At 38.1% G+C, this 25,092-nt stretch overlaps 2 protein-coding genes and 3 long non-coding RNA genes across 5 annotated transcripts; 2 read left to right on the top strand and 3 right to left on the bottom strand.

The window, feature by feature from the left end:
• Positions 1–5,365: 5,365 nt before the first annotated feature.
• LOC139190249 (uncharacterized) lies at positions 5,366–6,435 on the bottom strand. Its single transcript, XR_011574341.1, has 2 exons — positions 6,220–6,435; positions 5,366–5,579 (listed from the first exon to the last, which is right to left on the bottom strand). It is a non-coding gene; the product is annotated as an uncharacterized lncRNA (long non-coding RNA).
• LOC139190251 (uncharacterized) lies at positions 6,433–6,711 on the bottom strand. The gene is made up of 2 exons (XR_011574343.1): positions 6,576–6,711; positions 6,433–6,468 (listed from the first exon to the last, which is right to left on the bottom strand). It is a non-coding gene; the product is annotated as an uncharacterized lncRNA (long non-coding RNA).
• A 127-nt stretch (positions 6,712–6,838) lies between these two features.
• On the bottom strand, positions 6,839–7,801 carry LOC139190250 (uncharacterized). The gene is made up of 3 exons (XR_011574342.1): positions 7,572–7,801; positions 7,102–7,201; positions 6,839–6,972 (listed from the first exon to the last, which is right to left on the bottom strand). It is a non-coding gene; the product is annotated as an uncharacterized lncRNA (long non-coding RNA).
• A 10,117-nt stretch (positions 7,802–17,918) lies between these two features.
• On the top strand, positions 17,919–22,913 carry LOC103436371 (glycosyltransferase-like At3g57200). Its single transcript, XM_008374794.4, has 11 exons — positions 17,919–18,544; positions 19,259–19,408; positions 19,538–19,590; positions 19,817–19,925; positions 20,014–20,148; positions 20,504–20,548; positions 20,810–20,997; positions 21,203–21,344; positions 21,677–21,723; positions 22,001–22,088; positions 22,219–22,913. The coding sequence occupies exons 1-11, from the start codon at positions 18,182–18,184 to the stop codon at positions 22,525–22,527; spliced, it is 1,629 nt and encodes a 542-aa protein (XP_008373016.2). The 5' UTR covers positions 17,919–18,181; the 3' UTR covers positions 22,528–22,913.
• Positions 22,914–24,306: 1,393 nt separating this feature from the next.
• On the top strand, positions 24,307–24,692 carry LOC139190254 (mitochondrial import receptor subunit TOM7-2-like). The gene has a single exon (XM_070810212.1). The coding sequence runs from the start codon at positions 24,354–24,356 to the stop codon at positions 24,546–24,548; it is 195 nt and encodes a 64-aa protein (XP_070666313.1). The 5' UTR covers positions 24,307–24,353; the 3' UTR covers positions 24,549–24,692.
• The last annotated feature ends 400 nt before the right edge of the window (positions 24,693–25,092 follow it).

The raw sequence follows: 25,092 nt of genomic DNA, 5'->3' as shown, positions 1-25,092 counted from the left end.
CAAATAGGCGTTGGGCCATATTAGACACAGAACCTGCACACTGAACACTAAGAGCCAAAGAATCCTTAACAGCTAACTCATCAGACCGTTTGGAAAGTAGTCTGTTATCTTTGGGAGTGAGAAGGTTCTTGGCCACCACCGCAGCGGTCATATCATTCTTCATCACGGAATCCCCAACGGTAAGAGGACCAGTAGGGGAGACGAAGGATGGGCGCCATATGTTGTCTGGAGAAGGCGTGGCTGCCTCTTCAACAAGGTTCAAGTCAAAACGACGGTCGGATGGGCCAGACATTTTCAAAGGTGTTAAAGAGAAAAAAGGTCGGACAAATCAAGATCTTAGAAGTGCAAGAATGGAGCTTCTACTGGTGGAGATTCAAGTGTGCTTTAGAACTTAATGCCAGCCTCTATAAAAATCTGCACTCGACGGAGCTTCAGAAATCGAAGAGGCGCCTGCTCAGAAATCGAAGAGGCGTTTGCTTTCTCAAAAGCTGGGTTGCTCAGAGACCACGAGGGTTGATCTCAGAAATCGAAGAGGTGTTTGCTTTCTCAAAAGCTGGGCTGCTCAAAGACTACGAAGACCGATCTCAGAAATCGAAGAGGCGCTTGCTTTTTCAAAAGCTGGGCTACTCAGAGACCACGAGGGCCGATATCAGAGATCGAAGAGGCACCTACTTTTTCAGCCTTGTCAGCACCTGTCACACGCACTCAGCTTTGCGAAAATTACGGGCATTCTGTTAAAGATTTCTGGTGAAGTAGAAAGCATATGAATCTTACTGTTCAATCACCCACTTTCCACACGCAACATTAGCTCATGGGTACCACAGATAACTTTGCCAAAGTTCTCTGACAAAGTTGAGACACGTGAAACTTGCAGCTCCCACTACATCGCTCTGACCAAGAAGGGTAAAATAATAGCAAAGAAACAGCACTAACAAAGTTTAGACACATAAATTTTGAAGGTCTAACTACCATATTATTACCCACAAGGGTAAAGGAATAGTACCACTACTAGATAATTAGAAAGTCCCTGTGTGTCAACCTCTGTGCTCCGTGGCAAGGTAGACTAGCAAACATGCCCAACCTTTACCCACATTCGAGAAAACACTCCCAACAAGATTGCTTGCTCCAAAATCAAAGAGGCACCGCCCTCCACATCTCGAGAGCCAGACTCCCAACATGATTACTTTCTCAAAAATCGAAGAGACACCGCTCTCCGAATCTCGAGAGCCAGACCCCCAGAAGGATTGCTTTCTCAAAAATCGAAGAGGCATCGTTCTCCGAATCTCGAGAGCCAGATCCCCGACAGGATTGCTTGTTCGAAAACCGAAGAGGCACCACTTTCTCAACTTCGAGAGCCAGACCTCATTGGATAAAGCTTGTCTGTAATCTTCACACGCAAAATCAGTTTTCCAGATACCACAGACCACTTTTTCAAAGTGCTCTGACAGAGTTAAAACATGTGAAGCTGGCAGCTCCCACTACCGTGCTATGACCAAGCGGGGTAAAGGAATAGCATTACTACTTGTTAGGGAGACTCATATATATGTCGACCTCCATCCCCAACGGACAGGCAGACCTGCAAAAATGCTCAACCCTTCCTCATACCTGAGAGGGCACTCCCAACGAAGCCTTTCGAAATATTCAGCTTTCTTTCCCCCCGATAATACCTCTGCAAACAAGCTATACTAGAGCAAGAATATCTCATATCATCAAGGTTAAAAGCAAGAGTATCCCATATCATGCTTTTTCCTTGTCCTTTCCTTTGGCCTTATTCTTACCTACAAGACAAGGAGAAAGAGAGCAATCAGTCAGCACTTGGAATCAAGCTTCCAGTCAGGAACTGACTGCCTGGAACCCCTTACCTGATTACTTACCTGGCATTGCTCTCGAGTACTCATCTTCAACATCTTATGCTTCCAGGGAAGATACCGCATTTGCCTGAGGAACAGATAGGGCAAGTGAGAAGGATACAAGAAAGCATGTGGAGACAAGCGTGACAGCACACGTGCCGATACATCCACTACTTTATCAAAAGCAAAAGTATCCCATATCAGCAGGGTCGAACGTATTCTAGATTTGATGGACTTGTTTTGACCCTCAAATTCTTCAGTCGGCCTTATACTCTGGAAGAAACCAGAAAACCCTCCAGCCCAGTTCAAGAATAAGCCTGTGGAAAGTTACTTCTTCAAAAGCAAAAGTATCTCATATCATCCCTTCTCATTTTTCTTCTCTTTATCCTTCATGCTGCCTGCAAGATAGGGAGAATGAGAACAATCAGCCGGAACTTGAAATCAAACTTCTGATCTGGGACTGATTGCTTGGAGCTCTGATTGCTTACCTTGTATGTCATCTTTTTCAACATATCCCCTAGCTCGGCGACTTGGGGGACTCTTACTACATGGTTTGTATCGCGCTTGACCAAGCCTGAAACTACAAGTAAGCTTCAAGTGAAATTGATACATTACCTTGTGCATCTCCACCAGTTAAAGATACCACCCCTGGATGGAGGAAGAGTACTTCTAGAGAAAATGCCACATCTACTTATGAGACAGATAAGGCAAGTGAAGACGATACCACACTTCGGTACTTAGAAGTTTCGTGATTACGATATCATTCTCCCACAATATTTCCTAATGTCATTTGTACTAAATCATTCACTTGTACTCACTAAAAGAGAGCTTGAACCTATGTACTTGTTTAAACCTTTCGCAATTAATGAGAACTCCTATATTCCGTGGACGTAGCCAATCTGGGTGAACCACGTACATCTTGTATTTGCTTTCCTGTCTCTATCCATTTATATACTTATCCACACTAATGACCTGAGCAATCTAGCCAAGATCACAAAAAGCGACCGTTTTCGCTACCGAGGATCTATCTTGCAAAAGAACGGAGAATTAGATGGAGATCTCAACCATAAAATACAAGCTGGATGGATGAAGTGGAAGAGTGCATCTGGCGTGTTGTGGGACCGTCGTAGGCCACTGAAGCTCAAGGGAAAATTTTATAGGACGGCAATAAGGCCAGCGATGCTGTATGGCACAGAATGTTAGGCGGTGAAGCATCAACACGTACACAAAATGGGTGTAGCGGAGATGAGGATGCTTCGTGGGATGTGTGGGCACACGAGAAAGGATAAGATTGGGAATGAGGATATCCGAGGTAAAGTAGGAGTAGCCGAAATTGAAGGAAAGATGAGAGAAAATCGGTTACAGTGGTTTGGACATGTGCAAAGAAGGCCTACTGACGCTCCGGTTCGAATATGTGACTACGGGACAGAGGTTCAGGGCCGAAGGGGTAGAGGAAGACCTAGGAAAAGTTTGGAAGAGACCCTAAGAAAAGACTTAGAGTACTTGGATCTAACGGAGGACATGACACAAAACCGAGCGCAGTGGCATTCTAGGATTCATATAGCCGACCCCACTTAGTGGGAAAAGGCTTTGTTGTTGTTGTTGTTGTAGAGAAGGTTCATCATTTCTCTTAATTTGCCGCTAGGGTCTCCCAATTAGATTGCTAGTTTTCCAATGATTAACTGCAATAGTTTCATCTGTTCATCTATTACAACCCTTTTCTAGGGGTTGTCTATTTTTCTTTGACGGTTGGATTCCCCCAGATATCCTCTATTTATGGAGGAGTTGGTATTTTTTCACATTCACCTGACGTTCTTCTATTATCTTAAGCTTTATTCCATCTTCTACTGATCTCATGGCAAACTCTCAGTTCCTTGCCTCTAGCTTTCTCACCCCAGAAGACCTAGGATTTGTTCCAATCAACATGTTCCAAGTTGGGCAAACACTTTTCCAGTTCCTCAGCCTGTTGTGGTTGAGAAGGCTCTTGATACCTTCACCATGGTGCGCGGTGTCACAAGAGTCAACACCAGGTTATGTCCTTTCTTAAATGTAGAACACATGCAATCTAGGGTTTTAATGGGCAAGATGTTTTGGTAACATTTGGAGGCTTGGCTCATTAAGTGGATGGTAGGCATGCTTTAGAAGAATGATGTGAAGAACACTTTCTACCTAGATCACTTTGATAAAAAATGGTTTGCTCTGGAGTTAACCGACGCGGATGACTTAGAGTTTGTGATGAAGAATAGACCCTGGTATGCTTTTGGTCAGATTTTTCACTTGGAGCGCTTGACTACTCAGTTCAGTGACATGGTTGCAATCAACAAGATGGTGGTGTGGACTAGGTTGCCTTGTGTCCTTGTACAATACAAGGAAGTTGTTATCATTAAGTTTATTGCCCAACCTCTATGTGATATTATTAGAGTTGATGAAGTCACGTTAGGTTTAAGTGGTTTGTTTGTGAAAGTATTTATTGAAGTAGATCTGCGGTTTCCACTCAAACGGGTGTTGATTGTCAGGTAGGATAATGATAAGCTTATTCTCATTAGTTATGAGAAATTGTTTTAAGTGTGTTTTTACTGTCGGCGTAGAAGGATTGAGGCAGACTCATGCCTTGAAGAGGAAGTAAATGATGGGTGTTTTATGATTAATAGTGTTTTATGATGAATCAACAACTTTCCCGGAGGATACTTATGTGGATGAGGATGTAAACGAGGCGTTGCAAAAAGATGTTATACTTTGCTGCCCTTTTATTGTTAACCAAGAGGAAAAAAAAAATTGAGAATGATGAAACTAGTCAAAGGGTGAGTGTCGAAACACAGGATGAGGAAGGCTGGACAATTGTGATTCCAAGATAGCACAGGAAAGATGAGAGACGCAGGAGTGGTAAGGCTGTTAGGATGATAAGCTTCCCAAGGAAACTAGTAAAACTGTAACGCAGAAGTGGGTTGGGAGAGCATTGAGTTTTACATTTGCTGGTTTGATAGAAAACTTGCTTCCTCAGTTGTTCACTGCACTATTAGGTCTAATAAGCTTAATATTAGATGGATGATGATGGTAATGTGTTATGTTTGTTTGAAATTGATGTTGATGAATGTACTTTAAATTTCTAGGATGTAGTGATTCAGAAGGGAAGTAGGAATATGGGGAGAGTAGTCGGGCAGTGAGGGATGTTGTTGCATCCATCATGACAGCAAAAGTTGCGATGGCCTCTCCTAAGCCAAGCGGGGGAGTGTTAAGTATGAGAAAATGAGTCTGAAAGGAGATTGTAGAAGCAGGATCGAGTTACAATAGTTTACTTGAAGAAATTGATTAATGAAGTGCATAATTTGGAATTGCCGAGGTCTAGGGAGACTGGATTTTAGTAGTAACTAGCAAAAATGCCCGCGCGTTGCTGCGGGTGTTTAAAATATTTTGATAATATGTACATACAGAAAACAGAATTTATTGAAGTTAGATTTATATACCTAAGATAGAGATTGGCAGTATGCAATTCCTCACTATTATAAAGATAGAGATGCTATGAAAGCTATATTCATGTATAGAAGTTCACAGTATCAAAATCGTTCAAATACAAAAAATATACATGTCCATATCAGAAGCTTGGCACCACACATCTGCTCAGTGTTTATGATTTTTCCTGGTCAATCTTTTGGTCTTGCTTGTTTGGGAATGACCATCATTTTCTTGGTCATCATGTTTTTTTTTGCTTTGTCCAGAATTTTTCTCTTGCTATATATTAAGAATTGGAATCAGTAAGAATTCAATATAAAAAACTAAATTTTTTCAATCTATTTAACCAATGAATTGATGGAGGAGCGAAAAAAGAGAAACAAAAAAAAGGGCCATTATTCAATTATATGAAGAATTACTTGATACATACAAAAGGTTTGAAAATTAAACTAACATTAAAAATTAAAAAATTAAAAAAAAAGAAAAAAGAGATAAGATGGAGTGGAAATCACATATCAACATCAAGCTTAAAATTGTAGTGCTCATTTGTAGTGCTATCCGCAATTAGTCTTATCAGGAGCTTCTGCATTGGTTGATGTCTTAGTCTTTTCCTTAGCTGTATGTGCATTGTAGACTTGGGTAGATGAGAAGCAGAAGAAAATAAAAATAAAAGTTAAAGTTACAACTTAACTATTTATGTTGATTCATGTCCAACACATAATAAGAATAATAAGAATAGCGAAACATTTTTCATCTCGTGCACTGGTTTGTCATTGTCATTCGAATTCACAAATTCATTTACTTCGAATTTCTTAGTTATGGACAGGGAAGGAATGTTTAAGCAAAAATATGTTTCTATGTTTTCCCACTAAACTACCTATTAAACCAAATCCAAACGTCAAAAATAAAAAATAAATACCTTCGTCAAACCTCTTGGGCTACAAGTCCACCGACTCCACCCCAATACTCAATGGCGCCTCAGAAATTCTTCCACCTTTAGTAGCCTATATCACGCATGTATCATTATAAATACGAAAAAGAAAATAAATGCAATTTATTAGAACAAAGAATTTGGGATCAACAAAGTTTGTCCAAACTTATAGCGAGGCCAATAAACAGGAATTGAGGATAATTTTTCGTTTTGCTACATTGGGAGGGGAACCCAAACCTGATATTAAAAAACAAAATATTCAGTATAATGCAAACGATTCAATATGTAGTATCAGTTGAGGATGCATAATTCAAGGCTCTAAAGCATTGAGTACAACACCAAACCTGTTGGTATGGCACAACTAAGGATGCAAACTTTGTCCAACTGAGGAAGGGGCTTGATTTTGGAAAGACGGCCAAAATGAACAACAGTGTATTCACTCAAAGTAAATGTGCCTGGAAAACTCTACTCATAGTTTACAAATTTGCAATTCTCAATGCTTAATCATATAAAATCATATATATATATATATATATATATATATATATATATATATATATATATATATTATGTATATTATATGTATGTAGTAGATATTATTGCTGACCTTCGACAGAAGTAGAGTTCAGTGTGATAAACTAAGGTATATTTGACCTTTACCCTCATTTCCATGGCCTTAGATGGAGCTACATTCACCCTCTCCATCACCAACAGCTTCCCATGCAACCGTCGTTGCAAAATCTACAATAGAGAAATCCCAAATTGAGGAGTATTAAATCTCTATAAAGACATGCGAAATGAAGAACAATGGACCTAGCGGGCAAAGAAGCTGAATGGTGTTCATAAAAAAGATATTTTAGTTTTAATTACCTTGTATTTGAGAAGAGGTTCATAACTCTCTTCAATTTCTTTTGGTTCTGGTTTTGCTTCAGGCCTAGCCTCCATTGTTGCCATCGACAGAAGACCGGCTCTTATGAATAGAAGTAGACATGAATGGAGCTTGATATGATTGAATTATGAAAACATATACCAATCAAACATAAAATTTAAGGTGCATGGATGAACTTCTCCTACGAAATTATCTAAATATGTTGAGAAGAGTATACATTTTTACATATTTTCTCGACAACCAAACAACATATTTTGTCACCGGTGTTCAGACGGAAACAATTCGTCGAAATTTGAAGACCAAAACCCTAAAACCTTAACACTTGAGATCAATTCGATTAAGTGTGAGAGAATTTGTAGAATTTTATATGTTAGTTTGAGGGTTTGAGTTTGTTTTCTTATTTTGTTCCAAGAAAACTTCAATCAAATGCCAAATAACTCCACTATCTTACCTGATGACAAATCAGTGAGAGAGCTTTTGGGTAAAAAGGTTGGAGAGGGTTTAAAGCTGGAATCTGCTGATGCTAGGGTGAGTCAAGATATTGTTGCAGTCCAGTTGTCAGCCGACGACCAAGATTTCTTCATGGGTTTTCCATCCATATGGGTTTGTAGTGCAACTGCGGTTGAGATTTGATGGGGATGAAGCGATGAGTGAGAGAGAAGCGGCGATTGTGAAATAACGCAAAGGCGTGGAAAAGGATGATTGTGAAGGGAATTGAGGGGCGAGATTGATCGCACTTGTTGGAATCGAAGGTGAGATCGTGACAGGGATGCAGGGAAGCATGCAAGGGGAAGTCAGGAGAGAAAACGGAAACAAAAGGGCAAAACGGCGATGAAAGACATGTAGCGATGAAAGACATCTAGCACTCAAAGCCAAAGCAAAAAGGATGAAAGACACGCAAAACCAATAGGAGAAAACAGTCATATTACTGTTAAAACTCAACATTAAAACGAAGAGGAAGAAAAAAATAAGGGGCAAATTCGTCAAATCACTGTTAATGAACAGTAACTGAAATTGAGTTTTATATATATATATATAATTTTAGTTTTTTGCGTAATTTATTAAAGCTGGACCTTTTATGTTTATTAGAAACTAAAATGGATTTGGAGATGGTCCCAAGGAACCTTTATGGGAGGCATTTCGATAATGTTTTTTGTTGTAATCCCATTGGTAAGGCTAGGTCTGACAAATTGGTCATGTTTTTATCGTTTTCATGTAACACATGTTATCTTAATGGGTCGTGGAGTGTCGCACACATTATCTGAACGGGTTCTAACCAGGTCGGGTCATTTTACCCGTTAAAATTAGCAAGTAAAATGACCCGACCCGTTTAACCTATTCGAAATATTTTTTTTTTAAAATTTGCACATAACATATTGTCACATAAATATTTCTTCAAAACATAAAAACACAATTTTCATTAAGTAGAGCCTTAATAAAAAAACATCAATACACTACTACAAAATATCAAATGTGTAAGAATGTGCAAAATAAAGGAGTTTTTTCATTTCAAAGTTGTGGAACCTTTCTCAGAAGTTAAAACCTTGCCAATGAAACTCAAAGCTTGTATGTTGTTCTTTTTACAAAATCTTTCAATTTTCATCATTCATCATGGACAAATGGTAGTGGAATTCTAGCTTGATCTATTGTCTTCAAGATTATATTGATGATGTTTTCAATAAGGTTTTCCACATCAGAACTCTTCCGCATAAACTAAGTATACAAAAACTAAACATTATAAATTATTCAAATTATGAGAAGTATACCAAAAATAATTAAAATAAAAGAAATAAAACAATAGTACTATATCACATAAAAATATATTACCTCCTTTTCTAAATAGGGAATTAGGTTGGATTCTGGTAGTAATAGAATAGGAAGGAAAAGAACTCGAGTGAGACAGGGAGATTGATAAGGCAGAATCGAATTGGGAGATAGAATAGAAGGTGAAATTGCAATTAAGAAATAGGTTTTGTGCATGTACTGATTTTGTAATTGGAATTTATAATTCAATGGTAGGGATTTAATCTCACAAAAGTGGGATTAAATCCTAGTACTCTTAATTATAATATTTTTTTAGTGGTATAAAATTATTAATTAATATTTTCTTACTGTATTTCAGGTTATCCACATGTATACCTGAACCGACCTGTTATCTTAACATGTGCTTATCGGATTACCTGATAACGACCCAATCCATTATTGTGTCAACCTAAAACCTATTAATTTCTTATCTTTTCGAGTCGGGTTAACGAGTCGTGTAAGAAATTACCAAACCTAGGTAAGGCTGGTGGGATTTGTCTTCTGTGGAACTCGGTCAAGGTGGCGATAAATATTATGAATTTAAGTTCTCGCTGTATCCATTTTGTCGCTAAGGATTTTCATAATGATCATGAACAATTCATTACGTTTGTGTGTGCTTTCTCCCAAAAACATTTGCAGGTAGCTCTTTGGGAGGATATCCTTAAACTTAACCAACATAATAAACCTTGGTACTTAATTGGTGATTTCAATAATACTGTGGATATGTCGGAGAAATGAGGAGGTTGTCAAAATAGAACGTCCTATATGGATAATTTCATTAACTTTTTATTAAAGGAAACCTTATATCTTTGAATGCGAACGGGTGTGCCTTAGACTTGGTGCAATGGACATTCTAATAATACCATAATTTATGAAAGGCTTGATCGTGGTATCGTAACCTGTACTGGCTAACTGAGCACTCTGATTATAATATTCGTATATAACTATCCAATTTTTTGTTCTGATCATAGTCCTCCATTTTACTGACCAACAATGTGGTGAGTGAATTTAAAAACAATTACCTTTTTAAATTTGAAGTTATGTGACTACTCCATCCTGAGTTCAAGGATTTTGTTAAAAATGAGTGGCGTTGTGATGGGGAGTTTGCTCCAATTGATCAATGTAGGGCTTGTTAGCACTTTTAAGTATCTTGTTAAAAATTGAAACAAAATAACTTGTGGTAATATAAAGGAGCACATAGAAAAAAATCCTAAGCTCCCTTAGTGACTTGTAAGAAAAGATCATGAAGAATCAAATCATTGTTGAGGAGCTGGTGTTGGAAAGTAAGCTAAGAGGAGATAACTACGATCCTAAAACAAAAACAAAAAAAATTCTGTGGACCAAAAAGCCAAGGTACGTTTGCTGCAGCTTGGGGACAAAAATTCAAGATATTTTCAAATTGTGGCAACTATTCGTAGAAAGAAAATGAAATTATAAGGGTTTAAAGATAGTAATGGTTTTTTGTGGAACTTTGGGGAAGGGCTAGAACAGATTTTTGTGTAGGATTTTAAACTGCGGGTTTCTTGTGATAACACCCCCTCCCCTGGCCATGCTAGCTGATATGGCTTCCATGGCTGACATCATCACCCCTTGTATTTCCAATCATCATAATGATCAATTATCAATTATTAAAACTAGGTTAGAAAGTAATGACTAATGAGGATAACTGGTGGTTTCAAATTGTCAAAACGGAAATATTTAAGGAAGGATAATTTCATGAGTTGTAAACAAAATCATTCTTTGGCTTCGAAGGGCATTCTCAATAGTCGGGATGTTGTACGTAAGGGTATGAGATAGATTGTGGGTAATGGTAAGGATATGTTATTTTGGATCCATCATTGAGTGTTTTCTTACCATTGTTCCAGCTAATCCCAGAAAATCAGTGAGCAACTTTGAATTGGGAGTTAAGAGTCTGATTTTATTGATAACATTTGTTGGTATACAATTGGACTTTTGCAAGTTCTTGATCAGGACTTTGTTAGGAATATTTGTAATATCCTTATCCCTATGCAATTAAGTGTGATGCTTTTATTTGGGGAACTTCATCTAACGGTGATTTCTCAATAAAGACGAAAACTTGGATTCAAAGCCATAATCATTAGGATGTAAGCAGACAAAAGTTGTTGAAGAAATTGTGAAGTTGCTGATTCCCCAAAAGGTTAAAAAAATTATGTGGCTTCTAATTCATGAAAGGCTTCACACTAGGACTTGGCTAAGTAAATTTGTACAAAATACTGATGAATTATGCCCTTATGCGGCAATAGCGAAGAGAATCAGAGTCATCTTTTTCTCAAGTGCCATTATGCAGAAATGATTTGGAATTTATCTCCGGTGAGTCCTTGGAATAATAATGTAATAGATTAGATGGAAACTTTAAATTCACAGAGTTGAAGGGTTTGAGTGACTTCCGTAAAACTCTTCTTAATTGCTAGCAAATTTGGAATGATAGAAATAATAAAGTATTTAGGAGCATAAATCCTATCTCTACTCGGAGTATCTCGATTGCAGCAAGTGCAGGATTGTCCTATTTCACAATTTTAATTTTAAATATAAATCCAATGGTGGTACAGTACCTCGCAACTCATTAGATGGCAACCCCCTCATCGTGATTATATTAAATTAAAGTTTGATGGTTCCTTCAGTTTAAAGAAAGCTGCTTTCGCATTCGTTCTAAAGAATGAGGAGAGGCAACCAGTTGGTGCTACAACTTTTAACTTAAGTGGTGTCACTATCTCGTGTTCCCACCTCAACAAATACAAGCATGATCCTACCTATGTTCCTATGTTTTAAGTTGGCAACATCGTCTGCTCTTATGTTTGCTTTCTTTTAAGTATGTTGAGATAGTCACTTAGTACTACGATCTGGTGGTATGTCTTTTCATTTGTAAGTGAGAAGTCTTAGGTTTGATTCTCGCCAAAAGCGATTTGGAATCACGTTATTGCTAGCCTATTGTGAGACATAACTCACTCCCCAACCTTTAGTGTAGATAATATCATTTGTTAAAAAAAGAAAAAGAAATTAGGTTCTCATCTCTCTTTCTTCTGTTCTATTGATCAAAACCTTATTTCTCTGCAATTTTTTATCAAGGTCCTTAGGTTTTAATGAATGTCATTATTTCACTAATAAAATATTTACATATTAGCATAATTAAATTAAATTTCTAAAATATACTAATTTAGAGTTAGAAACATTTGGTATATTTATGTTTATGGCTATACTTTATATCATATATTTTTATTTTTAGTTTGTACTCAATTTTAATTTGCAATCCTTTTTTAAATTTGTATTAGATTTCTTTTTAGTTTTAATTTGTACTCATATATTAATTTCTTTTTGTGCCCTTTTCTTTAAAAGATTTATTGTAGCCTAGTCTTTTAAATTTGTTATTTGTATTCATAATTTATTCATATTGTACCCATTCTTCTTTATAAATGTACCACTTTTTTATATGTAAAATGAACCATTTTTTTTTTATAAATGTACCCTTTTTTATATATGTAAAATGAACCCATTTTGTAATGTAGGATCTATAAGTGTACCCATTTTTCAATTTCAAATGTACCCTTATTTAAAAATATAAAATAAAACATTTTATTTTTATCAATCTTTGTGAGATTATAAGGAGAAATTAATACTAAAATTTAATATTTTGTCTTTCAATCAAAGTATTCAAATTAATAAAATTTTAGTCTGAAATTTTGGTGTAATAAAATTTCAATCAAAATAATGTATCCATATGAATTTTTGGGTACATTACTATATAGCTTATTTACAATTTTTTAACACTATAGATACATTCTTTTTGTTACATCCCACATCACCCAAGGGTGAGGATCCTGTAAATCTTATATGTATCTCATCTCTACCTACCACGAGGCCTTTTGGGAGTTCGTTGGTTTTGGGTTCCGTAAGAACTCTGAAGTTAAGCGAGTTCGCGCGAGAGCAATACAAGGATGGGTGACCCACTGAGAAGTTCTCGTGTGAGTTCCCAGAAACAAAACCGTGCGGGCGTGGTCGGAGCCCAAAACGGACAATATCGTGCTACGGTGGAGTCGAACCCGAGATGTGGTGGGGGTCCGGGTCAGGATGTGTCACTTTTGCTATTTATGATTTCATATTATTACATTATTTTTATTCATTTCTTCAATACAAAATTTTGAAATATTTTTATTGTAGCCGTTTCATATTATTATTATTACATTGTATAATAATAAGGGACTTTAAATCTAGGATTTATATATACCACGTGTATATATATATATATATATATTTATATACACACACAATATGGGATGTTGTAGGTTGAAGGGCCTTCTGTAACATCCCACATCGCCTAGGGGAGTGATCCTTATATGTATATTTCCATCCCTACCTAGCACGAGGCCTTTTGGGAGCTCACTGGCTTCGGGTTCCGTCGGAGCTCCGAAGTTAAGCGAGAAGGGGGCTAGAGCACTCCCATGATGGGTGACCCACTGGGAAGTTGCTCGTGAGTTCCCAGAAACAAAACCGTGAAGGCGTGGTCAAGACCCAAATCGGACAATATCGTGCTACAGTGGTGGAACGGGCCCGGGATGTGGTCCGCCCCGGGCCGGGATGTGACAGAATGGTATCAGAGCCAATCCCTGGCCGAAAGTGTGCCGACGAGGACGTCGGAGCCCTAAGGGGGGTGGATTGTAACATCCCACATCGCCCAGGGGAGTGATCCTTATATGTATATTCCCATCACTGCCTAGCACGAGGCCTTTTGGGAGCTCATTGGCTTCGGGTTCCGTCGAAACTTCGAAGTTAAGCGAGAAGGGGGCTAGAGCACTCCCATGATGGGTGACTCATTGGGAAGTTGCTCGTGAGTTCCCATAAACAAAACCGTGAGGGCGTGGTTAGGGCCCCATGCGGACAATATCGTGCTACAGTGGTGGAACGGGCCCAAGATGTGGTCCGCCCCGGGCCGAGATGTGACACCTTCGGTTGGCGGGGATGTTGCAGGTTAGACAGGTTATTGTTGTGACGACCCGTCCCTAATTTTTCCATGTAATTTCTCCCCGAGTGTGTAAATTGACATTTATGCCCTTATTGGCAAAGTGACATGGACGTGGTTATTCAACTTTAAATTATTTTTCTTGTTATCGTAATTAATTAGTACTCGTTGTTATGATCGCGTGAGCCCGAATTAGACTCGAATCGAATCGATAACAAAAAAGTTACACACAGTTAAAGTACGTAAACAGTGGGTAGATTTGTACACATGCTTATTAATTTTTCTGTGTTGGAAACATTGCTTTAGGTAGAAAGTTAGATTACGTTGGATTTTGAATTGTACGAATTTTATCTCTTTTTCTCCTTAAAAAAAGGGATTTGTGTTCCCCTTTCTTCACACATTCACCAATCACAACCCCTAAAACCCTCACATTCACTTGTTTTCCCTAAATCCTTCCTCACCAATCAAACTCACCCTCACTTTCACTCAACCAATCATAAACACTGTCTCTCACTTCGCTCCCCCAATCAGAACACACTCATTATCTCTCTCTCTCTCTCTCTCTTCTTCTTCTTCTTCTTCTTCTCATTCTCTCTCTATCCCGTAACTCTCTCATCTCTGTAACAACAAGGACCCTCATCATAAATCACAAATCGAGCTCACAAACTCCACCATTGTACTCATCTCGAACCCACGAACCCAGCTATACCAGCTGATGGTTAAATGACTGAGTTTTGACCCATTAACTCAGAAGGTCTGACTCGTTGGTTTTGCTCTGACGAGTTTCAAGCTGAGTTACAAGGTTTTAGGACGTGGGGAAGCTTCTACACAACTCCCTAGGGTCCCTAGACTAAGTTCGAAGTTGAGTTGACATCGAAACAAGCGAGTTCGAGAAGTCGAAGTTTAGGCCGAACCTTTCAAGGATTTTTCAAGCCATTCCCCATCCATTTTTGGACTTTTGGAAGGTAAAATTTTGTTCTCCTCATCATGGGCTTCAATTCCATATAAATTTCGTTGAAAATGGTTGAGAAATGGGCAAGTTATGTGATTTTGAAAATTTTCCCAGAAACTGGCGAACCAGACGGCGATGGATGGCGAAGCTCACTAGAGAAGATGAAGAATATTCTGTCAAAGTTGACAGAATATTCTAACGGCGTCAGGTAACACCATTACTATTTAATGAAATATTTCGTCAATTCTGACAAAATATTATTAACGTCTGTCAATCTCTGTCAGTCACTGGCCTACGCGTGGGGGCGCGTGTGGCTGTGGGCTAGCCAATGCGTGAAGGTGCGTCCGGCCTCCAGCCTGCGAGTGGTTGACACGTACAGGTCCGTGACGTCAAGTAGAGTGTTTTCGTATGTTCAAACCTTCCGTTTGAGTAAACTATGGGGGGTTTTCCTAACTTTTAGTGTATGTGTTAATTAATTAATTATTATTAGTTGTTTCGCATATAAGGGAGACTTATCCTAAGGACGTATGAGGACAAGCGAGGCTAGGGGACTACGATCTATCGACGTATCAATGAGTGGGCATTTGTTTTCATGTGTGTGTGTATATATATATATAAACTTTATAGTTTGCACAAATGCTTTTGAATTGAATTATGCATATCATGCCATGATTAAATAACGTTATAAGAAATGTTGTACTGTTGTGAAATGCTAAAATAATCCTACAAGATGCGCAGGTAAGTTTATTATGTTGACTAGAATTATTGAATTGTTATGGCATGTTTATATTTATATAGTTTGCTCATCATTACTGCACTCTGGTGTTAGTGCTCACCCCAAGCCAAGGCCAGTCTTTCAATCTTTCACGTGTTGTTCACCTCCGCACCACACGATCGCCTTGGATCCAAGTAGGTGCCAGTCTTGTCGTACAAGTCGCATTAAGCGACTCCAACTCAAAGGTAATTGCAATTAGTGCCAGTCTTCACGTGATTGTAGCACTAGAACGTCCTGTCGTACATGTCGCATTAGGTGACTTCAACTCATGTGTTAGCATAGATTGATGAGCATTAAGTCAGTCGTACAGGTCGCATTAAGCGACTTCAACTTGTGTGTTACTATAAATTGATTAAACACCTGATTTTATTATGCTACTGTTGAGATATTGTGATTTGGCATACTTCTGGATGTACTGCTAATTTGCATTTGATTTCATACCTATACGTAGTATGATTTTCTAGAAACTATATAGGTTTTACGGTGAGAGGTTAGTATATTCTGAAGATAAATGGTTTTTATAAACTTTTGTATTTGCCCACTCACCTTTCTATTTTTTGCCCCTCCAGGTCCTAGATAGCTGAATTACTCTGTGGCGTACGAGGATTAGTCGATGATTCTGACATAGCCCTGTTTAAGTGTAGGAACTTATCTCGTTGTGTATTAGGTACTTAACTAGTTTCGACTGCACTATTTGTCATATATGCTCTGAACATTTGTATTCTATGTGTTCTACCCACTACTGCGCACTCACTTTATTAGTTTAAATAAGTTCTAGCTTCGATTTTAATTTATTCACATTTTTACATCATTCACACTTTGGTTACGTCACCTTCGGGTGACAACTAGCATGCTTCGACTCCGGTCGAGGTGTGTCAATTGTGGAGAGTGATTATGCTCTCACTATTGCTGCTATCAATAACTACTCTCGGGATTTGTTCGAGTTTGGTTTGCTAATGGAGGATGTCAGGCAAGTGGCGGAGTTGCTTTCCCTGGTCCATTTTGTGCATGTGCCAAGAACATATAATGAGGTTGCCCATAGATTAGCTAAGTTTGCCATTTCTATTGGCAATGAATTTGTATGGTTAGAGGACCCTCCTGATCTCATTCAGGACCTCCTCAGCCAGGAGTTGATGTAGTGCATTTGATTTCAATAAAATATCAAGTTTTCGTAAAAAAAAATATGGGATTATAAAACTCATAAATGTCAAACATATAGAAATATACATATTAATATTAATATAATGATGTTTTCAAAATGAAGGGACTTTGATAAAAAAATTGAATACCATTAATGTTTGAATTAAAGAATGTTAGTGACTAGGGACCAATTGTTAGTAACTGGGTACAAATTAAAAATAAAAATATATGATATAAAGTATAACCATAAACATAAATATACCAAATGCAATGTTTCTAACACTAAATTAATATATTTTAGAAATTTAATTTAATTATGCTAATATGTAAATATTTTATTATTGAAATAATGACATTCATTAAAACCTAGAGACCTTGATAAAAATTGCAAAGAAATAAAGTTTTGATCAATCGAATAGAAGAAAGAAGGAAGAGAACCTAATTTTTCATTGTTTTAATGTTATTATGTAACAAGTATATGTGGTCTCTATGGGCACTACACCTAAAGTACAACCCCTGCCTCTTTCTTATTGTCCGAAGAAGCAAAAGAAACCAAAGAGAAAAATGCGATGAATATACAATAATTACTTTTTGTCTTCCTTTTACTTGAGGCACTAGAGAATAATGAGCTTTTCTTATACCATGTTTATTTTTGGATTCAACAAAGTGAAATGTGTAATACTTTTTAGTTAAAAATTTCTCGCAACCCAACTTTATTTCGACACTTATTTTCTTTGTAATAACACATCTTAATTGGTGTTCAACACATGTATAGTATGTAGCAGTTACTAGTTATACTTCAAATTAAATGCATAAAAAACTAGCGCAAATGAAATGTATTTACCGTTACAATATTTTGTAAATTGTAATATTGCATTTCGAGACAAGTAATGATTTCGCAATCCTTTTTTTTTAAGTTTTTGAATTGGATAAATTAAAAGTAATTAATAAATAAAGGAAAGATAAATAGTGCAAAAAAGAAAACGTGAGTGAAAAAATCATCACTCTTAGAAATTCATGGATCAGAGAATCAGACAAGAGAAAAAAAGGAAGAAAATTTCTTCAAAAAAGAAAAAATGAAAAGAAAAGAAAAAAAAGGAAGAAAATTTCTTCAAAAAAGAAAAAATAGAAAGAAAGGAAAAAAAGGAAAAAAAAAACCTTTCCAGAAAAGAAAAAGAAAAAGGCAAAAACTCTGAAGGCCAGCAATAACTGTCAGTCTCTGTTTTTCTTTTCAGGAGGGATTTCCAACGCCCTTTCCTTCCCTTCGGTTGCAAATTACAATTCAAAACTCTCTCCTCTCTCTCTCTCTCTCTCTCTCTCTCTCTCTCTCTCTGTGTACATATACGATTCAGACTATATATATATGCGCAGACCAGTGACCTCATCTCTCGCCTGTCCCTCTCTCGTCAACCTCCCATGGCGGGTCTCTACTCTTCCTCCAGACCCACCTCTTCTTCCTCCTCCTCGTTGTCTTCCCCATCTTCTTCTTCCTTCCAGACCTTCGCTTCCCGCCTCCTCCTCCTCCTCACCGTCCTCCCCCTGACTCTCGCCGCCTTCGCCTTCGTTCTCCAGTGGCGCGGCGGCCTCAATGACCCCGTTACCCGTTGGTCGCCGGACCACCACGAGTTCCCCGGCATGGTCGAGATGGGTGGGGTCCAGCGCCAGGCTTTACGTTCTTCGGGTTCCGACTGTGTCGATATTCTGGGTCGGAGCCACTCCCCCGCCTTCCCCTACTACAATGATTGGAAGTTCGATTACGCCTCCGATCTGAGGCCCAAGGTCTGTGTGTGTGTTCGATTTGATTTGATTGTTTGATCGCCGTTGATGTTTGTCGAAATTTGATTAATGGCGTTTGGATTTGATTTGATTGATCGTGTTTGGATCTTGGGATCTGATTGGCTGTGATAATCTACGATTGGAGATTTGTTCTGTAGTACATTACGTTTGGGCTTTTCTAGCATTTATATAGTCATTTCTGATTAATGTCTAATGATGTCAATGTGCCATTTCTGATTAAAAATGATTGGATTCTGTTATTTAGTTTTCAATGTCTAAATTCTACAGCGATTTTCGGGTTTCATGATGTAAGTTCTAGTTGGACTAGCATCATCACATACCATCGGCATGAAGAGGCAATTTACGACTGGTGAGCTAGTAAATATTTTGGGGTCTTGACTTGTGGATGGAAGCATGAATTGAACCAAATTCAAAGGAACAACAATTATCATTTTACATTGAAAGAAAACCGAAAGAAAAGGTCAAGCAGAATTTATGTCACGGGTGCTTTAGGTTTCATTTGGTTTATGGAAAAGTCTCATGTTCTATGTTTTCCATGGAACTTCCAGTTTTCTGTTGCTAGTGTGGAATTATGTTTCCGATTGACCTTAGATGTTTGATTTTGCGCATTGATTGCCATGATGTATGTTTATGAATTTATACAACTTATGACATTGGAGCCATCTCACGATCCGTCTGTAATTTTTTATGTGCCAGATATCCATTCAAACAAGCACTTCAGCTGGTTTAGAGCAAACTTTGCCATGGATCTTTTATCATAAGGTTATTGGAGTATCAAACTTTTTCCTTTTCGTGGAAGGGAAGGCTGCGTCCCCTAAAGTATCTAAGGTTTTAGAAACCATTCCGGTGAGTTCTAGTTCAATGCTTCACTTATATATATTACTAGTGAACAAAACTCAGTTGATGTCTATAAGTTTAGTTTGTTTTTAGTTTTGGTTTGCCAACTTCTCATGGGATACAACATCCATATTATAGGGAGTGAAGGTTATATACAGGACAAAGGAATTGGAGGAGCAGCAAGCTAAAAGGTAAGTGTAAGATAAAGAACTTTACTTTAAAGATGGCGTGTCAAATGTACCGAACAGACTCCTCTCCCCCAATTTTTTTGACGAATAACTAAATAAGCTAAGATTAGAGAACTTATTTTGAAGAGAAAAATTAAATTTAATGAAAAAAAGACATTCCTGCTGTTCTTTCATGTTGTTACTGCTATGATCTGATGGTTTATTTATACCTTCTGTTTTGTTTACTTAGTCGGATTTGGAACGAGACTTGGCTGTCAAGCTTCTTCTATAAGCCGTGTAATTATGAGTTGTTTGTGAAGCAGTCCCTTAACATGGAGATGGCTATTGTCATGGCAAGGGTATGAATTTTTTCTTCTATTGCACGCAGCATGGTATCATTTCTTTCCAGCTTGATATAGTTTGTAACATTTTCTTCTACTATTTTAGGAAGCCGGCATGGATTGGATCTTCCATCTTGACACTGATGAGCTAATATATCCAGCTGGCACTCATGAGTATTCTTTGAGACAGTTGTTGTCCGATGTGCCTGGAAATGTTGATATGGTTATCTTTCCAAATTATGTAAGTGACTTTTTAGTGATAGTTTTCTTCCGCACATTATATGTCATATGGGTTTTTAGGGTATACAGTGAAGAGTGGACGTCTTCCATTGTTTTAACGTTGAACTCCAACTGTAAAGACAAGTTCTGATCTTGGTTCTCTAGGGGAATGCTAAACTTTATTGTCTAAGCTACACTGCACCCTTGAATGTGGATTTTAGTCTTGTTACTAAAGATGCATTCGTATTGACCTGTGAAAAAGATGAAGCATTTTGTTGATGTCAAGAAATTATAGTTGATCAGACTTCTAGTCTCATTGCTTTTTAAATTATGAGACTTGGTTTAATTTATAGTGACATCTGCTTGTGTTTCTTCAGGAAAGTAGTGTAGAGCGTGACGATATCAAGGAACCTTTCAGTGAGGTATAATTTATTTAAACGCTTTTTGTCCATGTTTTCCAATACCAAGTAGAATTGATAGTGAGTGAAGTCAGCAACATGTGTTTTTGGTTATTATGGAGAAGGATGATTCTCTAAAAAGAAAAAGGACAAAAAAATCATTTCAAATGCGCATGAAGAGAAAGTGAAATAATTTTGTGGAATCATTACAGTTTTTGCTTTTATGAAAAAAGAACACAACAAATTTTTGTTGACCAATATCATTTATTGTTTATGTTGTTGTAGGTGTCAATGTTCAAGAAAAACTATGACCATCTTCCAAAGGATGTATATTTTGGAAATTATAAAGAAGCAACTAGGGGTAACCCAAACTACTTTTTAACATACGGAAATGGGAAATCAGCTGCCCGAATTCAAGATCACCTTCGCCCTAATGGTGCACACAGATGGCACAATTATATGAAGACACCAAAGTATGGCTATTCTATCTAAAATATTTTATCAATCTTTTAAACATGCATCTATATAATACTTCTGTCCTTTTTGTAATTGACTAATCATTCCAGTATATTCCCAATTTACAGAGCATTGTAAACTGTCTTTCTGCTTGTAGTTGATCACTAGGGTTCTCCTTGTGATATATATTTACTTGGCCTTCATCCTTGTGATATTTCATAGTGAGATCAAATTGGATGAGGCTGCTGTTCTGCATTATACATATCCCAAATTTTCTGATTTGACCTCTAGACGTGATCGGTGTGGTTGCAAGCCTACCAAGGATGATGTTAAAAGATGCTTCATGTTGGAATTTGACAGAGCCGTGAGTTCTGAACTTCTTATACCTGTGTTCTTATTTTCTTTGTTGCCTCATATTTTATTCTGCTTTTGCCCCTTGACATATTACCATCTATTTTAATCTTGATATACATTTGTTATGTTTGTAAATTTATTAAGAATGTTATTGTTGTGGTAATATTTGAAGATTTGTTGGAGATGTCCTGGGGACTACTACATATGTTTCTATGAGGGACAAGAAAGTCTTTGAATGTCACTATATTTCCGATATTGGTTTTTCTTATCAGTGCAGTTGTCTCGACAGTTGGTTAAATTTGATTTGTCATGCTTACACCTCTTCCTCTTTATCTTTTGCAGGCATTCATAATTGCTTCAACTGCAACAGAGGAGGAAATGCTTAACTGGTAATAGTTTTTACCAATAGATTTTCTTATCCTTAACTTTTAGTTGTGGGAGCTTGTTATGTGGCAGTGAAGAAACATTTACGCATTATGACATATTAGTCATTTCATTGTAGGGTTTCTAGCTTTTGTTTAGTAACAATTGTCACTCTAATACTACAAAGAGAAGAATTTTTTCAAACTACAAATTGTTGGAAATCCTTGAGAGCCAGATTTAAACAGGTCTCACAATTGAAATTTGTAAAGGTTCCTAGTCTAAAACTCCCTTCTGTTGGTTTAGGTACCGGGAACGCATTGTGTGGACTGACAAAGAGCTCAACTTAAAACTTTTAAGGAAGGGCATCTTGACTCGGATTTATGCACCGATGGTTAGTTCTGTAGCGCTGGCTTGCCTTGCATGTCTTTCTTGGTTCAATGAATATGGTAACTAATTTTGAGTGTTGATATAATTGCCATGAGCTTGGAATCCTGAAACCTATTGAATTCATTCTGTTTCAGGTCATCATACAGGGATTAAGGGAATCTGGTGTTTTCAGCTCCGTAATTGTATCAGCTGCACAAACAAATCTCACAAAAGATCAGTTTTTGTCCTCGGTTGAAAGTGGCAACTCCTCCAGGGAATCAACATCTGGGGCAATTAATTCAAGAAAGATTGGTAAACTACTAGATTCTCAAGCAACTGCAAGAAGGGTCTTGGAATTCATAGACGATGCTTCTCACCCGTTGGCAATTCCACCATTATCTCCTCCTGGCTTGGATGAGGATGATTTTCAAATTGACGTACAACTGTCTTCCAAATCCCAATGACCGAGACCTCATCAAGCTTCCCGTGTGAACAAAGCATATTGAGCAATGCCATTATTGTAGAAGAGAAAAGTTCGAGGGAGTGAAAGAAACAGACAGGTTGGTCTGCTGTTAAGATGACGTTTTTTTTTTCGTTTTTCAGTTTTTTATGTGGTTCTTCCCGATCATTACCCAAGCGCTGATGTACATTACCGGTTTAGATTAGGAGTTTGCAGAGGTTAAGAGGTTAGAGGGGATTTCCCTTGGCAGGGTCTTAATTTTCTTACTCGGTAGCTATTTAAGAACCGGCCCGATTGCTGGCGACTGTAATCCATATTCTTTCTCCCGTCACATTCGTTTGTGTTTATACAACATTGGATGGGGGTTAATACAGAGATCCTTTTACCTCATTCACGCAAATGATATATTGTCATTGACATCCTTGTATATAAAGCCACACTCCACACATGCATGCACCTGTTTACGTACTTAGGTTGAACCAATTCCTCCTCCTCCTCCTCCTCCTCCTCCAGAGGCTTAGAACCTCCCAACGAAATATTTCAACGCAACGTTAATGTTTGGCTATTTCTTTTATTTCTTGAATCTGCAAGAAACCAGGGCACGAGACGATGATGAAAGACAGATGGCTTCGAACTAAAACCATAGAGAGAATGAGGAAACCGAGCCAAAGTCACAGAACGAAAAGCTGAACTGAATAGTGACTTCGGTTTTCGGTTTCGGCAAAAAACCGAACCGAACTAACCCTTAGATGTTCTTATAGTGAGATCCATCTACTTCTCAATCTAGTATTGGTTATTCTCTTTTCTTTCTTAGAAAGTTGTCGACTAGTCATTTAGTACTACGTTTTAGTGGTATTCATCTTCACTTGTAAGTAAGAGAGATCTTAAATTCATTTTTCATCAAATACAAAGTTGAACCACATTAATATAGTTGGCCCAATGAAATACTACGTTTTTTCAAAAAAAAAGTATAAAAAAAAAAATTGTTGACTATGGGTTGGTTTGGAATTGTGGTACTTTTAAAAAAGGGTATATTTTCCATTAATCGATCTGTGAAGTGCTGGCGTGGCTGCCAAATGTGTGCCACATGGCAAAAAAATAAGTTTTTAATTTTTTTTTTTAAAACCTGAATCTTCTAAATAAAAAAAAAATTCCAGATCCCATTACCCCACCCCCTCACCCATACATGAACCTTGAACAAAAAAAAAAAAAAAAAAAAAACAGAAAACCCAGATCCCCCTAAACCACCCACCTACCCACCCCCCCCCCCGCGCCGCTGCCGAAGTCCATATCTCACCAACTCCTCCTCCTTTGCACCCATCTCCACCTCCTCCTCGCACCCATCTTCCCCTCTTCCCCCCCCCTCCCTCAACCCGAGCCCAACCTACAACCCAGAAAGAAAAGGAAAAAAAACCCAATGCACCCACCCTCGCACGCATCCTCTTCCATCCTCTACACACCCCATTCTTTAGAGCAACTCCACCGTTGCTAAGGCCCCCCCCAGGGTTATTCACTATTTAATCCACCCAATAAACAGTAATGCCTTTAATAAACAGTAACTGCCTTTTACATCTCCATCCCTACACTGAATAGTCCTGGCAATAGGTAATAAAATAATAGTAATTTTTTTATTTATAAAATTATACAAAATAATTATTTTAAGAAAAGTGCAAATTAAAGATTAAAGATGCAAATTTCATTGCAAAGTTAATGCACCTTCTCACATTTTAACTAGTCAAATTTTGACTAAAGTTTTTTTCTGTAAAACAGTTTGCTCAAGCAATTAATTAATCAAATCAAAATTCGCACAAACCCCAGAAGGAAATTTCAATGGCGTCGAGAATATCTCTGAAGAGCAAGGGCAAGACTTCGGCGAAGCCCTCCAAGGGCTCGGAGGAGCGCTCGGTGGCTCAATCCTTCAAGGGGTGGAGCACATGGGCCCTGAAAAAGGCCAAGGTCATCACCCGCTATGGCTTCATTCCCCTGGTCATCATCATCTGCATGAACTCGGAACCCAAGCCATAACTTTCCCAACTTCTCAACCCCGTCTGATTCGGTCCGGGTCGGATCATCCAATTTTCGTGTTAGGTTTTTAGTATTGTCTCTAATGGGTTTTGTTCTACAAAATTTGCTTCGTAAAATTTGGGGTTTCTGCTTTGTCGCCTTCATCCATCCACCGTGAAACGATGATGTCGTTCAAGAACCATGAAGGTTGAGAGAGAAAAAGGGAAGTTCGGCCCGTCCACCGCGTGGCTGACGTCAGCCTTGCGTCACATGCCCTTTGGGCTCTCGGGCTCGCAACTCCTGCCGGGTCTCTCTCTCAGGCCAGCTCGGGCTCCATCGCCAGCACACGTTGGACCAAGTTGCTCGGGCTTTCTGGCCCTGTTTAAGAGCCAGTCCACTGAGCTATTGCCCACGGTGGAACTGCTCTTAAATCCACACTCATTGGGGAAGACAAGATCTAGGTTGTAGGGAAAGGGATATGTGTTTTTCTTTTTTTTTTCTTTTCTTTTCTGGGTTGCAAATAGTGGGGTGCAGAGGAGGAGGTGGAGGATGGATGCACGGTGGG

Source organism: Malus domestica, chromosome 12, assembly GCF_042453785.1.
Source record: "Malus domestica chromosome 12, GDT2T_hap1".
NCBI classification, from domain to species: Eukaryota; Viridiplantae; Streptophyta; class Magnoliopsida; order Rosales; family Rosaceae; genus Malus; species Malus domestica.
The sequence above is the reverse complement of the archived record's forward strand: the minus strand, read 5'-3'. Positions and strand labels throughout refer to the sequence as shown.

Bases quoted from the DNA above. Each gene is read 5' to 3' on its own strand.
- LOC103436371 (XM_008374794.4), top strand. From the start codon at position 18,182: ATGGCGGGTCTCTACTCTTCCTCCAGACCCACCTCTTCTTCCTCCTCC. The intron at 19,591-19,816 runs GTAAGTGTAAGA...TTGTTTACTTAG, and splicing joins GAGGAGCAGCAAGCTAAAAG to TCGGATTTGGAACGAGACTT. The intron at 21,724-22,000 runs GTAATAGTTTTT...CTGTTGGTTTAG, and splicing joins GAGGAGGAAATGCTTAACTG to GTACCGGGAACGCATTGTGT.
- LOC139190254 (XM_070810212.1), top strand. From the start codon at position 24,354: ATGGCGTCGAGAATATCTCTGAAGAGCAAGGGCAAGACTTCGGCGAAG.